General features: G+C 48.6%; 1 protein-coding gene across 11 annotated transcripts in view; it reads right to left on the bottom strand.

Moving 5' to 3' along the window:
• The window catches only part of SBF2 (SET binding factor 2), a 639223-nt gene that overhangs the window by 109388 nt on the left and 516237 nt on the right, over positions 1-13598 (bottom strand). For all 11 annotated transcript variants that reach the window (XM_006129312.5, XM_006129315.5, XM_025187865.3 and 8 more), the window contains one exon: positions 1368-1566. In XM_006129312.5, coding sequence (XP_006129374.2) covers positions 1368-1566 — 199 coding nt within the window. The remainder of the gene's footprint in view (positions 1-1367; positions 1567-13598) is intronic.

Below are 13598 nucleotides of genomic sequence, written 5' to 3'. Positions count from 1 at the left end.
CTTTCATTGGAGAAAATTTATATGATTACTTCCTCCTTTTTTCATTTCATTTACAGTCTTATTTGTTGATAGTTCTCCTTGTTCCCCACTTATTCCTAAAATTTCTACCTCATCAGTCATTTGAACCATCAGATTTATGAAAACAACATAAAAACAGATTGGACTCTTCAAAGGAAACAAATAATATTTCAATATTTGACATCAGTGATTGTATACAGATGCTGACATTTTAAAGGCAAGAAAGTTAGATGCTTTGAATTAAAACACTAAAACAAACAAAAGAAAACCTTCCCCATGACTTTGGCATTGGCCATGACAGGCTGATGTCAAAATGCATATAATATTTTAGTAAGAAACTGTCTTTGAATAGCACATTACAAATTGCTTGTTATATAATGTTTAAAAAAACAAAACAAAGACAGTTTGGGAATTTCTGTGACATAATAGTTTTCAAAACAAAATCATGCAACAATATTTTCTCTGGTCATATACATGGATGAAGGATTCAAGGAATTTGAACAATTTCGTCTACCTCCCACAAGAGGATTCAATTAAAGTGTCAGTTTTACTTTGAGAGAAAACTGATTAAGGAAAGCACTTGGGAAATTTCACATTTTACTGAAGAACCCCTCTTCTTCTATAACACACAACATAGGAGTGTTTGTGCCACAATGTACGTGAATTAATGTGACATTTACAGAACTTTATCATTGGGGAATAAATAACTAAATCTGCTTTATGGTCCATTTGCTAAAACACAGTACCTGAGCCAAAACCACATGAAATTAATTAACCACTCATATCATAACCAATTGGATTCCTTTTCTCAAAACAGTGACAAAAAATCGAAGAGGTACTTTAGGGTAAGAATAAGGTATGAAACTTATTTTTAGAATATAGTGATTATAAGCAATTTAAAAGCATAACGCAGTGATTTCTTTGATTAAATTTAACTCATATTCACTAACAATAGAATAAAGGTATTGCTATCACATTGCTGTCTTGCATAAAAGACAGTCTGCCATAAAAGCATATGGCAATTTCATTTTTTCTTAATGAAAACAACTTTTAGCCTACCATATCTTTGTAGTATGTGAGTGCTCCAGTGAGGAAACTCCTGCAGATTTGCTTTTGTGTTTTTACAGCATTTTTACAGACACTGATTATAAATCTCAATGAATTTTCACAACAGAAAAAGTTCATGCGTTAATTTCATACTGCCATTCAGAGGTTCATATATAGCAGCCATGGGCATTTCCTCACAATGCTTTGGTCTTAAATTGATGTGTTATATGTAATGTATGTTGTCGACGATGTGTAATATGGCAGAGGCACACTTCTAAACATGAATGAACTAATTAACTCACCTTCTACAAAGTGAATACATCCTGTTCAATGCAGTTATTCGGAAGTATTCTGTTTTTGAGCGAGAAGAGCTACTACTGATAGTACCCAGTCCCAAACGCTGATAGTCTCTAAAACAGGCTCTTTCTATTAACTGTTCCATTGTTGACTTCTCTGAAGCTTTCAAAGTACCACTTGTGTGCAGTTCACTCTCATCTGAAACTGAAGTTAAAAAACTTTTATAGCTTAGTATTTACAAATTCCCTAATTACACAAAGGCGGCGAGGAGTCCTGTGGCACCTTATAGACGAACTGAAGTGTTGGAGCATAAGCTTTCGTAGGCAAAGACCCACTTCGTTGCATCTGATGAAGTGGGTCTTTGCCCACGAAAGCTTATGCTCCAACACTTCAGTTAGTCTATAAGGTGCCACATGACTCCTCGCCGCTTTTGCAGATTCGGACTAACACGGCTACACCTCTGATACTAATTACACAAAGTAGACTGAGATGCTTCATTCTGAGCAAAACATTTACCAAATCTAAATATTTACCAAAGCTAGCAATTGCTGATATCAGGGACTAATGAGAACTGACACCAATTTATGCAAATTAAAGCCATCTGTCTACAAATTTAATTAAAGTAATTTATAAAGGCGACAATCAACAAAGGGAGTGTGTGTGAAGTGGTAATACCCTAAAACTGCTACTAGCATCTTATTGCATGTAATAAGATCCATGATTTAAGTATTTAAAGGTAAATAAGAGCCCATATAATTCCAAACCTAGTAGTTTAGCATAATCTACTGGGGAAAGTTGATGTGGGATCTTCAGTTACTACTGTAGATCTAACTTCCAGGACACAAAGAAGTTGAAATTACGAACATTCTACATCCCACCCACCACAAAAATTCTCTCACTGGATCAGTACCTAGCCTGGTAAACGGTCTCCAAACATGGCCAGCACCAGATGTTGCAAAGAAAGGTATAAGCAGATACCTTATAAGCACCCACTATGCTTTCCAGCATAACAACACTCCATCTCATCTCTATCCCTCCTACCAATGACTGACACCCTGGAATGTCTCACCCCCAGACAGAAAGAATGATGGGGTGGGGGAGGAAAGGGAGGACCAGAGGCATGCACCGAGCTGCTGGCATAGGAAGAAGACAGTAATGGGCACATTGAATGCTTGGCACAGGACAGAAGGTGGAGATTGGGGATCCTAATAAGGAGGAGAGAAGAAGCACACAACCTCTGACATGGAGAGGAAGATGGGAATTAGGGCAGACAGATCTCCCCTGGCAGGAAGGTGCACAGCGGGACTCTCATTTTTGTATAGAAGAGAAAAACTCCAGCCATGGGTAGAATATTGGGGACTCTAGAATGGGTGGAGAGTATAAGGGGACACACACACACATTGCCTGATGAGAGGGAGCTGGGAGCACTGCTTTTGGGAGGAAGAGTGAGAAAGCATGGAACGGGATGCATCAAATCCTTGCCGTGGGGGGAATCAGGGTGCACACAGAGAAATTATATGGGTGGGAACGAGGAACCCTGGTATAGAAGGAGGAGTATGTGATGATTTAGCCACCCCTCCCTCCGTTTCATGTGATGACCCCCTGTCACAAAGTACACAGAGGGACACACAGAAAAGGATGCTTGCTGGCTATTTGAATAATTACTTGAAGAAGTGCTTTGCGAAAGGGGTTTTCAGTTACTGATGCCTTCACAGGTGATTGAGGTGTAAATGTATGAAACCAATACCACAGCTGCTCAACAGATCTGAGAATGGTCACAGTATCTGCCTGGATTCTGATGGAGTGGACACTAATTTTAACTGGCAGATCTAAACTAGCTAGTTCAGCAACTGGAAATCCAGTTAGATATTCTAGGGACTGATACTGCCAGGCCCATCATCCTACAGGTGATCCTATAGGGTCATATTTCAAAATGATCAGAACAAACTGCAGAAATGTCCTCAGATAAATAGGATGATGTTCAATAAGAATAAATGCAAAATACTCCACATAGGGAGAAACAATGTTTCATGCATACAAAATGGGAAGTAACTATCGAGGAAGGAGTACTGTGGAAATGGATTGTCATGGGGTGAGCACGCCTGTTCCCTTCAGGAGGGGGTACTGGGCCTTGCTCTGTGGCCCCTCACTTGGATCTCATCCCTGCATGCATCCCACAGTTCAAATATACAGCTCCCTGAACACAGGGCAGTGGGGCCTAGCAGCCAGAGTCAATAATACAGCTCCCTTCACAGAGGACAGCGTGGCCTAGCATCCAGAGCCTCTAGTACTGGGATGGTTAAGAGTCCCTTGTGAGGTTGGTGGGGAAAGGATAGGGGGCCCTGCCCTCTCCACCGGGTCCCAGCCCAGGGCCCTGTCAGCGGTGGTGTGGATCTCCAATAGTTTGGCAAGGATTCCAGCCAAAACACACTGAGCATCTGGGTGGGATTCAACTCCTTCCCCTGGACTACTTCCTAACAGTTTCTCCCTCATAGTCTGCTCCATCTCTTTCCTCCTGTCTTGGACTTCTGCTGTAGTTCCCTGCTGACTGGCGACTGCATCTGGGTGTGCGTGTGCTTCTCCTTCAGGACCTCCAGCAGTACCTTCTTCCTTGTGGGTGGTCAGCCCAGACTGAGCTGCCTTTATAGCTGGCCTTCAGTAGAAGCATGCCCAGCAGAGCTGTGGGGACGGGGCCTTCTCAGCCAGGTAGCTAGGCTTAACCCTACACCCCATCACAGGCATCTAGGGGTCATAGTGGACCACATGCTAACTGTGAGTCAACAGTTTGACACTGTTGCAAAAAAAGCAAACACGATTCTTGGCTGCATTAACAGGAGTGTTGTGAGCAAGACACGAGAAGTCATTCTTCTACTCTGCTTTGCACTGATTAGGTCTCAATTGGAGTATTGTGTCCAGTTCCATTTCAGGAAAGATGTAGAGAAATTAGAGAAAGTCCAGAGAAGAGCAACAAAAATGATTAAAGGTTTAAAAAACATGAGCTATGAGGGAAGACTGAAAGAATTGGGTTTGTTTAGTTTGGAAAGGAGAAGACTGAGAGGCGACGTGATAGTGGTTTTCAAGTACCTAAAAGGGTGTCACAAGGAGGAGGGAGAAAAATTGTTCTCCTTAACCTCTAATGACAGGACAAGAAGCAATGTGATTAAAATGCAGCAAGGGAGGTTTAGGTTGGACATTAGGAAAAGTTTCCTGCCTGTAAGGATGGTTAAACACTGGAATAAATTGCCTAGGGGGGTTATGGAATCTCCATCCCAGGAGATATTTAAGAGCACGTTAGACAGACACCTGTCAGGGATGATCTAGATCAGGGCTACTCAATACGTGGTGCCTTGAACTGCTTCCTGGGCTGTCTACTTGTCTCATTGCTGGGGCACCAGTGGCAGCGCCGAGCCGCGAGACAAGCCACCTTTGCAGGAGATGCCGGCTGGTGGGGGGAGAGGCAGCGGCAGAGCATGCCTATCACGCCTGCCACAGTGGCAACATCTCCCTGAGCCAGGCCACATCGGCGCTTGCACAGGAGCTGCCGGAGGCAGCAAAAGGCAGTGGGGGAGCCAGGCAGTGAGGCACGTGGCAAGGCAGTGGCAGAGCTGGGAAGTGAGAGAGCGAGGCAGTGGCAGAGCCAGGCAGCGAGGCTGGGGTGAGAAAGGTCTGCGCTGGGGCTTGGGCACAGTTACCATACATCCGGATTTTCCCAGACATGTCCTTGGTTTTCACATGTTAAATCACTGTCCGGACAGGTTTTTTAAAATGCAAAAAATGTCTGGGATTTTTTTGCCCTACAAAGGGGATTGGGGAGTGGGTGGCGGCACGTGCCTTCAGTGGAAAACCAAGTTACTCACCTTGATGCAGTAACTGTTGTCCTTCGAGATGGTGCCCGTGGGTGCTCCACTGTAGGTGCTGGGCTTGCCCCAGAACCACAGGACAGAGATTTTTGCAGCAGTAGTCCTGCTGAACTGCACGTGCACGGGGAGCGTCTCATGGCTTTCGCGCCCTTTCGCGCTGCTTGATCTGGTCTGAGCCAATTCCTTGTACCTGGCTTAGTATTTGTAACACAAAACGGACACAGACTCCAAAGCGGGAAGGTGGGCGGGTAGTGGAGCACCCATGGGGACCATATCGAAGAACGACAGTTACTGCACCAAGAGGTATGTCTACACTACCACCCTAGTTCGAACTAGGGTGGTAATGTAGGCAACCGGAGTTGCAAATGAAGCCCGGGATTTGAATTTCCCGGGCTTCATTTGCATAAAGCCTGGCGCCGCCATTTTTAAATGTCCTCCAGTGCGGACTCCGTGCCGCGCGGCTACACGCGGCACGGACTAGGTAGTTCGGACTAGGAAGCCTAGTCCGAACTACCTAGTCCGTGCCGCGTGTAGCCGCGCGGCACGGAGTCTGCACTGGAGGACATTTAAAAATGGCGGCGCCAGGCTTTATGCAAATGAAGCCCGGGAAATTCAAATCCCGGGCTTCATTTGCAACTCCGGTTGCCTACATTACCACCCTAGTTCGAACTAGGGTGTTAGTGTAGACATACCCAAGGTGAGTAACTTAGCTTTCTTCTTTGAGGAGTCCCCGTGGGTGCTCCACTGTAGGGCTGTGTCTACATTGGCACGCTTTTCCGGAAAAGGGATGCTAATGAGACAAATCAGAATTGCAAATGCCGCAGGGGATTTAAATATCCCCCGCGGCATTTGCATGTATATGGCTGCTGCTTTTTTCCAGCTCGGGGCTTTGCCGGAGAAAAGCGCCAGTCTAGATGGGATCTTGCGGAAAATAAAGCCTTTTCCGGAAGATCCCTTATTCCTGATTTTAAGAGGAATAAGGGATCTTCCAGAAAAGACTTTATTTTCCGAAAGATCCCGTCTAGACTGGCGCTTTTCTCCAGCAAAGCCCTGAGCCGGAAAAAAGCGGCAGCCATGTTCATGCAAATGCCACGGGGGATATTTAAATCCCCCGCGGCATTTGCAATTCCGACTTGTCTCATTAGCATCCCTTTTCCGGAAAAGGGTGCCAATGTAGACACAGCCTAGGTGTCTGCACAGCAGTGTCCCACTCCCCATATATGACAAGGCAGGTGGGATCCGGAGCTTATCGATTGGCTGATGAAAAAACTGCGCTGTAGCAGATTTGTCCGGCAGCCATCTGTGCTGTACAGCATAATGCTCTACAAAGGTGCGGTAGGAGGCCCATGTGGCTGACCTACAGATATCTGCAAGGGGAATGCCTCTAAGAAAGGCAGTGGAAGTTGAAATGGCCCTAGTGGAGTGTGCTTTAGGGCATTTGAGGAGAGGTATCCCCCGAATAGAGTAACATTGAGATATGCATGACACAATTAAGTTAGCAACTCTTTGGGCAGAAATGGGCTCCCCTTTGGAGCATTCAGTTAGGGACAGGAGAAGTCTGTCTGTTTTTCTAAAGAGCCTAGTACGGTCAACGTAAAAGGTTAGTGCTCTATGCACATCTAACGTGTGGAGAGTGGCTTCCTTAGATGAAGCATGCGGCTTAGGGGAGAACACAGGCAATACTATAGGTTCATTGACATGATACTCCGAACAGACCTTAGGTATAAAGGCTGGTTGGTGTCTAAGGATGACACAGTCCCTCTGGAAGATGGTGTATGGGGGTATGGCCATCAACGCTGAGAGCTCACTGACCCTACGTGCTGAGGTGATCGCAAGCAGGAATACCAGTTTCCGGGTCAGGAGCTGTAGAGGTATCGTACTCAGTGATTCGAATGGTGGGGCCGTAAGGGTGCGCAGTACCAAGTATAAGTCTCAAAGCAGAAGTGGCATGCATAAGAGCGGGTGCAAATTTGTTAGGCCCTAGAGGAATCTCTTAGTGAGGGGATGTGCAAATACAGAAAACCCTTCTATCGGATGACGTAAAGCCATTATTGCTGCGAGATGTACTTTTAAAGATGGTATAGCAAGTCCCGCTTGGTGGAGGCCCATTATGTAATCAAGGACAGTATGGATAGGAGTAATTATTGGGTCAATGTGGTAACCTGAGCACCAGATTGCAAAGGAACGCGTCGCCCAGGGACCGGCGACCGAGACCTGCCCTGGACCAATACTGGGGGCACTTCTTGTTGTTGTATGTTGTGAATAGGTCTATAAGTGGCATGCCCCATTTGTGAAAGAGGAAGTGGAGGGGTTTGTGGTAAAGCTCTCATTCGTGGTCTGGCGCAAAGTTCCTGCTGAGGGAATCCACCGCTACATTGTTTATGCCAGGTAAATATGATGCTGCAAGAGTGATGCCTTTGATGATGCACCAATTCCACAGTCTGATTGCCTCTGTACATAGGGATTGTGAGCGTGCTCTGCCTTGACGATTGATGTAGAACATTGTGGCCACATTGTCTGTCAGATTTTTTACCATGGAATTGCAAATGTGATCGCGAAAATGCTTGCAGGAATTGAAGACAGCCCTGGGCTCCAGCAGATTTATATGAAGCAGCGTCTCTCGGGGTGTCCAGCAGCCCTGCACCAACATGTGTGTGCCCCAGCCCAGGAGGTAAGCGTCTGTAGCAATCTGATGACTTGGTAGTTGCTGTTGCAAAGACACTTCGGATAGCAAATGCCTTTCCGTGGTCCACCAGCGAAGGGACGTGATGACGTTGGGGGGAATTGTTACCATTCTGCATACATCTGGAGTGGTGTGATTGTGCACGGTGGCCAGCCAATGCTGAAGGGTGCAAAAGTGTAGTCTTGTGTTCATGACCACGAAGGTAGTTGTGGCCATATGCCCCATAAGCTTGAGAGCCAAAAGAACCTGAATTCTGTAGTTGGATTGACAGGTATCTATTAGAGACTGTATGGCTTGGAATCTGGCTAGGGGGAGGAATGCCCTTGCCACTGCTGAGTCCAACCTCACCCCAATGAACTCTAGATTTGGAGTGGGGGATAATGTTGATTTGTCTTTGTTTACTAGTAGTCCTAGAGAGTGGAAAGTCCGCTCGATGATGGTCAACATCCTGGTGGACTGCGTAGACGACTGGCCCTTTATGAGGCAGTCGTCGAAGTAGGGGAATATGCTTACTCCGTTGTGCCGGAGATGAGCTGTGACCACAGAGAGCACTTTTGTGAACACAGGTGTCTTTTATATGGTGGAGTATACATCCCAAGAGTCCATAGTGTGGACCTGGTGTCTTTACTGGAATGCAACAAGTTGTCAGTTTTTTCTGCGAACAGATTATCTTTTTCAAAGGGCAAGTCCTCTACCTTTGATTGCAGGTCCTTAGGATCTGCTGCTGCCTGGAGGAATGAGGCTCTTCTCATGACTATTACCGTAGCAGTGGCCCTAGCTGCGGTGTCTGCCACATCCGCCGCTATTTGTAAGCTGGTTCTAGTGGAGGCATATCCTTCCTGCACCAGCACGTTCAGGATGGGCCTCTTTGACTCAGGCAGAGACTTCATAAGACTTGTGAATTTCAAATAGTTGTCAAAATTATGGTTGGATAGGTGAGCTAAATAGTTGGCTATCCGAAGGAGGAGTGTTGCAGATGTATACACTTTCCTTCCAAAGAGATCTAGTCTCTTAGGGTATGTCTACACTACCACCCTAGTTCAAACTAGGGTGGTTAATGTAGTCATACGAACTTGCAAATGAAGCCCAGGATTTGAATTTCCCGGGCTTCATTTGCATGTTGCCGGGCACCGCCATTTTTAAATGTCCGCTAGTTCGGACTCCGTGCCCACGGCTACACGCGGCACGAACTAGGTAGTTCGGACTAGGCTTCCTATTCCGAACTACCTGTACGCTTCATGGAACGAGGTATACAGATAGTTCGGAATAGGAAGCCTAGTCCGAACTATCTAGTTCGTGCCGCGTGTAGCCGAGGGCACGGAGTCCGAACTAGCAGACATTTAAAAATGGCGGCGCCCGGCAACATGCAAATGAAGCCCGGGAAATTCAAATCCTGGGCTTCATTTGCAAGTTCGTATGACTACATTAACCACCCTAGTTCGAAGTAGGGTGATAGTGTAGACATACCCTCAGAGTCCTTATCCGAGGCCTGGCTCCTGTACTGTATAGCACGTGCTCGTTGTCGCACTGCATCAACCACCAAGGAGTTGGGGAGCGGATGCGTAAACAGGAACTCTGACTCCTTGGGTGGCACAAAGTATTTCTTGTCGGCCTTTTTATTTGTAGGTTATGAGCCAATGAGCTGTGGGACCGATGCTGGGGTTGCCCACAGTGCATTGACGACCTCCAAAATGGCCTCACTGAGGGATATAGCCAGTTTAGAAGGTTGGGATGTGTCTAGGTTTCTGAATAGACAGTGGTGTTTACTCTGAAACTCAGTGAGCTGGATCTCCTGAGAGAGAGCGACCCTTTTAAAAGGCTCCTGGAATTGTCTAATATCATCCGGGGGCAAGATGTCTCTTGGTATCACTGCCTCGTCCAGTGAGGATGATGAAGAGTTTACAGGAGACTCCTGAGGTTGATGGGGTTGTTCGAAGCATTGCTCCTCCTCAGCGTGGGAGGGGGGAGGCGGTGGCAAACACGGACTATGTGCAGATGGAGGTGGGTCGATAGCCAGTGAGTAACGTAAAGATGAGTTGTACGACCTGGGCTTGATCGGTGATAGGCATGGTGATATGGTGAATGGGTTTTATAGAAGGTCCGTCTGTCATATGGGTCTCTATAATAGTATGAGGAGTGGTCGTAATGATGAGACCTTCTGTAGGATTTCCTGTAGGAGTAGCTAGGAGATCAAGGAGACAATGGAGGTAAGTAGAACCTTCAGCTCAAGGGAGAGGGAGAGACAGAAAAACGATGGTGCCGGGGGTACTGACCCGATTGGTACCAGTGCTCCCTTGGCAGTGTTAAGAAAGGCGATGGCAGGCACTCCGTGGAGGGGAACCTCCTAGGTGGTGACCTCCTCAGTGACTGGGGTGGAGGAGGTGAGGAGGGTTCTGGAGAAAACACTGGGGATGGACTCCGTTGCTGCTGCATTTTGGCCGTAGCCTTTCTAGGCTGTGCCCATGTTGGTGCCGATATCGGTACCGGATCGTCCGGTCCCTCGGGAGGTGTGGAGACCAGTGCCATCTGCAGTGCCGGCAACATTAGTGCCGCAGTCGGAGCGGGGTCTTCTGAGCACATTCGTGCCGCTTGGGGGTCAGAGGCGGTCAGTGCTGGTCTTGGGGTTGGTGCCGGCAGCATCAGCGCAGGTCGAGCTGAACTCACTGGTGTGGATGGTGCCAGTGTGATGTGCCTAGACATTGCTGGTGCCATGGGCCTCGGTGCCGGTGGATGACTCACTATCGGCACCAAGGGTCCAGATTTTGCTGGTTTAGACGGTGCCAGCCGCAGTTTGGACAGACCAGAAGTGCCAGGTTTGGAGCCAATGCTCAATCTGCCACGCGAAGTGGCAGGCAGAGTGTGGGTTGGAGACGGCTAGGACTATAAGAACTCTGCCAGGGAGCTCAGTGGGGGCCGAGCCTCTGAGGGAGACAGAGGCCTGTCCAGAGCTCCTGGCTGAGGAGGCTGGGACCTGGCCTGGGCCTCCCACAGCTGCCTCCCCTAAGGCCAGCAAAGACTTCCCTGCCAGAGCTGCTGAGGCCTGGCCAAGTCAGCCAGCAGAGCTACCCTCTGACTCAGAGGAACCCGGGGCTCTTCTGGTGCCTGGGGATACAGAGGACTGGCCTGGGCCTGAGGTCCTGCTCGAGCCCCAAGGCCTGCGGAAACTCCTGGAACCTGAGGGCTTGCTGGAGCCGGTGAACCGGCTGGAACCCCGAAGCCTGCCTGAACCCTGGGGCCTGATGAACTCGCTGGACCCTGCAGAGCTCCAACCCACTGAACCCTGGACTGGGCCACCTGGACCCTGCTGGGACGACACCACCCTCAACTCCCTGACTGACCTGCCGGAGACACAGGTACCTGTGAAGGGGGAGTTGAGGACTGGCCCAGGGGGTAGCATGGGCTGAGAGCAGCCCTAGGCCAGCACGTTGAGGGCTGGAGCCCCTGCTGAGCCAGTAGCAGCTGCACTGCTGCATCCAGGGCCCCTGGGTCAGGGCGCAGTAGAGTGGGTGGGCCTGCCCCTCCCCCTGCCACCCACCGACCAGGTGGCAGTCTCCTCCCTCGCCACTGCTGCAGGTGCGCTACCTGCCCTGCTCCTGAACCAGGAGCTCTCTCAAACCTGGGTGTTTGTTGCCCCGCCCTGCCCCAGGGCCAGGGCTTGCTTATTGTGTTTATTGCCCCACCCTAAGCTAGGCCAGGGCCACCATTTTGACTAGCTGCCCCGCCCTGCACCAGGGCCCGGGCTCAGCTACTGTGTTTGCCCTGCTGTGCTCAAGGGCCTGGGCTTGTTTAAACCTGTGTTTGGTACCCCGCCCTTCTCAAGGGCCCGGGCTTACATACTGCGCTTTGGAATCCGGCTGGGATCCAGGCCGGACCTTTTAAAGGGGCAGGTCTAGGACTGTTGCCCTGCCCAGAACTGTGAGCTGAGAGACGTGAGTAGACTTCTTCCCTGTGTCCCAGACCTGAAGCAAGGCTGGGCATGTGAACTATTACCTCTCACCCCAGACCTAAAGCAAGGCCGGGACCATGAACTACTGAACCCTTCTACCCGTCTGGGATAAGGCCTGGCTGTGGGACTAGAGACTTGGGGACAATTGACAAGGGCTGCGCAGTGGGACAGGCGTATCGCCCACTGACCCGGAGGTGGAGGAACCCCTCCAGGAGGCCAACCAGCCTACAACCCACCCCCGGAAGGGGGGAGCTCAGACTGTTGTGGGGCAGGGATCCCGCCACCTGCCATCTGAGCTAATTCCCAGGACCGACGCTGGTGGTGCTGTGGCAGTGAGTGTACCCCGTTACAGCAGTTTTTGTTTGATTTGTTAAAATTGTGGCGCCAAAACAAAAAGTAGTCAATATAACGGTCTTCTATTGATATGTGTTTTAGTAGTTAAATTGCTGAACTATCACTGCTCATTAAAAGTACTGTCATATGGGTGGAAATCGGGTAATTATTGCATTTTATTAGTATTAGCAGAACTGACTTAAATGGGGCCTGTGTGCTGTGTAGTCTTGCCTTAATCTTTGTATTCATGCCCATCAGTATGAAATAAGCTATTTGCATATATATATATGCAACCACACTTAATTTGCGGCCCCCAGCATGTGCTCTGAGTATCATTGTGGCCCCCGGGGCTTTCAAAGTTAAGTAGCCATGATCTAGATGGTGCTTGGCCCTGCCATGAGTGCAAGTGACGAAGGAGCTAGCGAAAAGGTGTGTGCTAACAGGGAGTTTAAAGAGGGAGTTCTCCACGTAAAGGAGAAACAGATACAGGACTCTTGAGGGAAGTGTGTTGTGTTTGGGGCTTTCTTGCTGTGTGCTGAGCTTGTGTTTGAGAGTGAGGGTTGGTGTGTGTGGTTTTTTCCCGCCTGTGTTTGTGAGTGAGCCTTTTTTTTTTCCACTTCCCCTTTCCCCTCCCCTTCCTGGAGTGTGTGCTGTGACTGGCAGGTGGAAACTGTTGGCTACTAATTAAAGTTTGAATTCTAGAAGCCTCTGTTGGTTGGCTGAGCCTTGGTAGGGGGAGGGACTTTCAGGCAGTCCACAGTTTTATAAAGCAGTGAGCAAGTGACCAAGGCACTTGCAAACAGATGAGTGCTAACAGGGAGTTTAGAGAGAGAGTTGGAAAGGGGAGAGGAAAGGGTGTGAGGTTCTCTTGCCTTTCTTTTAAATCCTTTTTCCAGAACAGCAGGTATAGATGGTGATAGGTCTCCTGTTGTTACCTGCATAGCAAGTGCATGTTAGTCTTGCTCCCAGAAGAAAGAAGAGATTTCATCTGCATTAAGTGCAAGCTGGTCACCATTTTCGAAGAAAAAATGAGAGGACTGGAGGCCCAAGTGTCGATCCTACACTTGATCAGAGAGGATGAAGACTTCCTCGATAGAAGGCAGTGTTTAATCCTGCAAGTACAGCAGACAGAAGAGCCAGAGAGGGCAGTATGGGACCGGGAAGAGAACTGGCAGCATGTAACTTCTAGAAGGGGAAAAAGGCCAGCACAGGAATCCCCCAATGCTATAGAGGTAAGTAATTGCTTTCAGGCTCTCTCCACAGGCTTTACAGTGCTGAATGCTTTGGAAGGGACCTCACAAGGAAGAAACTGTAAGGGAACACCATCTACTGGAAGTCATGGGACGCATAGTCCTAGGGATGGGGGGTCCACGACCCCCCCCAAAAGAAGATGCCGGATGGTGGTGGTCAGGGA

Source organism: Pelodiscus sinensis, chromosome 5 (genome assembly GCF_052426305.1).
Source record: "Pelodiscus sinensis isolate ZL-2025 chromosome 5, ASM5242630v1, whole genome shotgun sequence".
Classification (NCBI taxonomy): domain Eukaryota; kingdom Metazoa; phylum Chordata; order Testudines; family Trionychidae; genus Pelodiscus; species Pelodiscus sinensis.
This window is presented reverse-complemented; position numbering and strand designations above follow the sequence as displayed.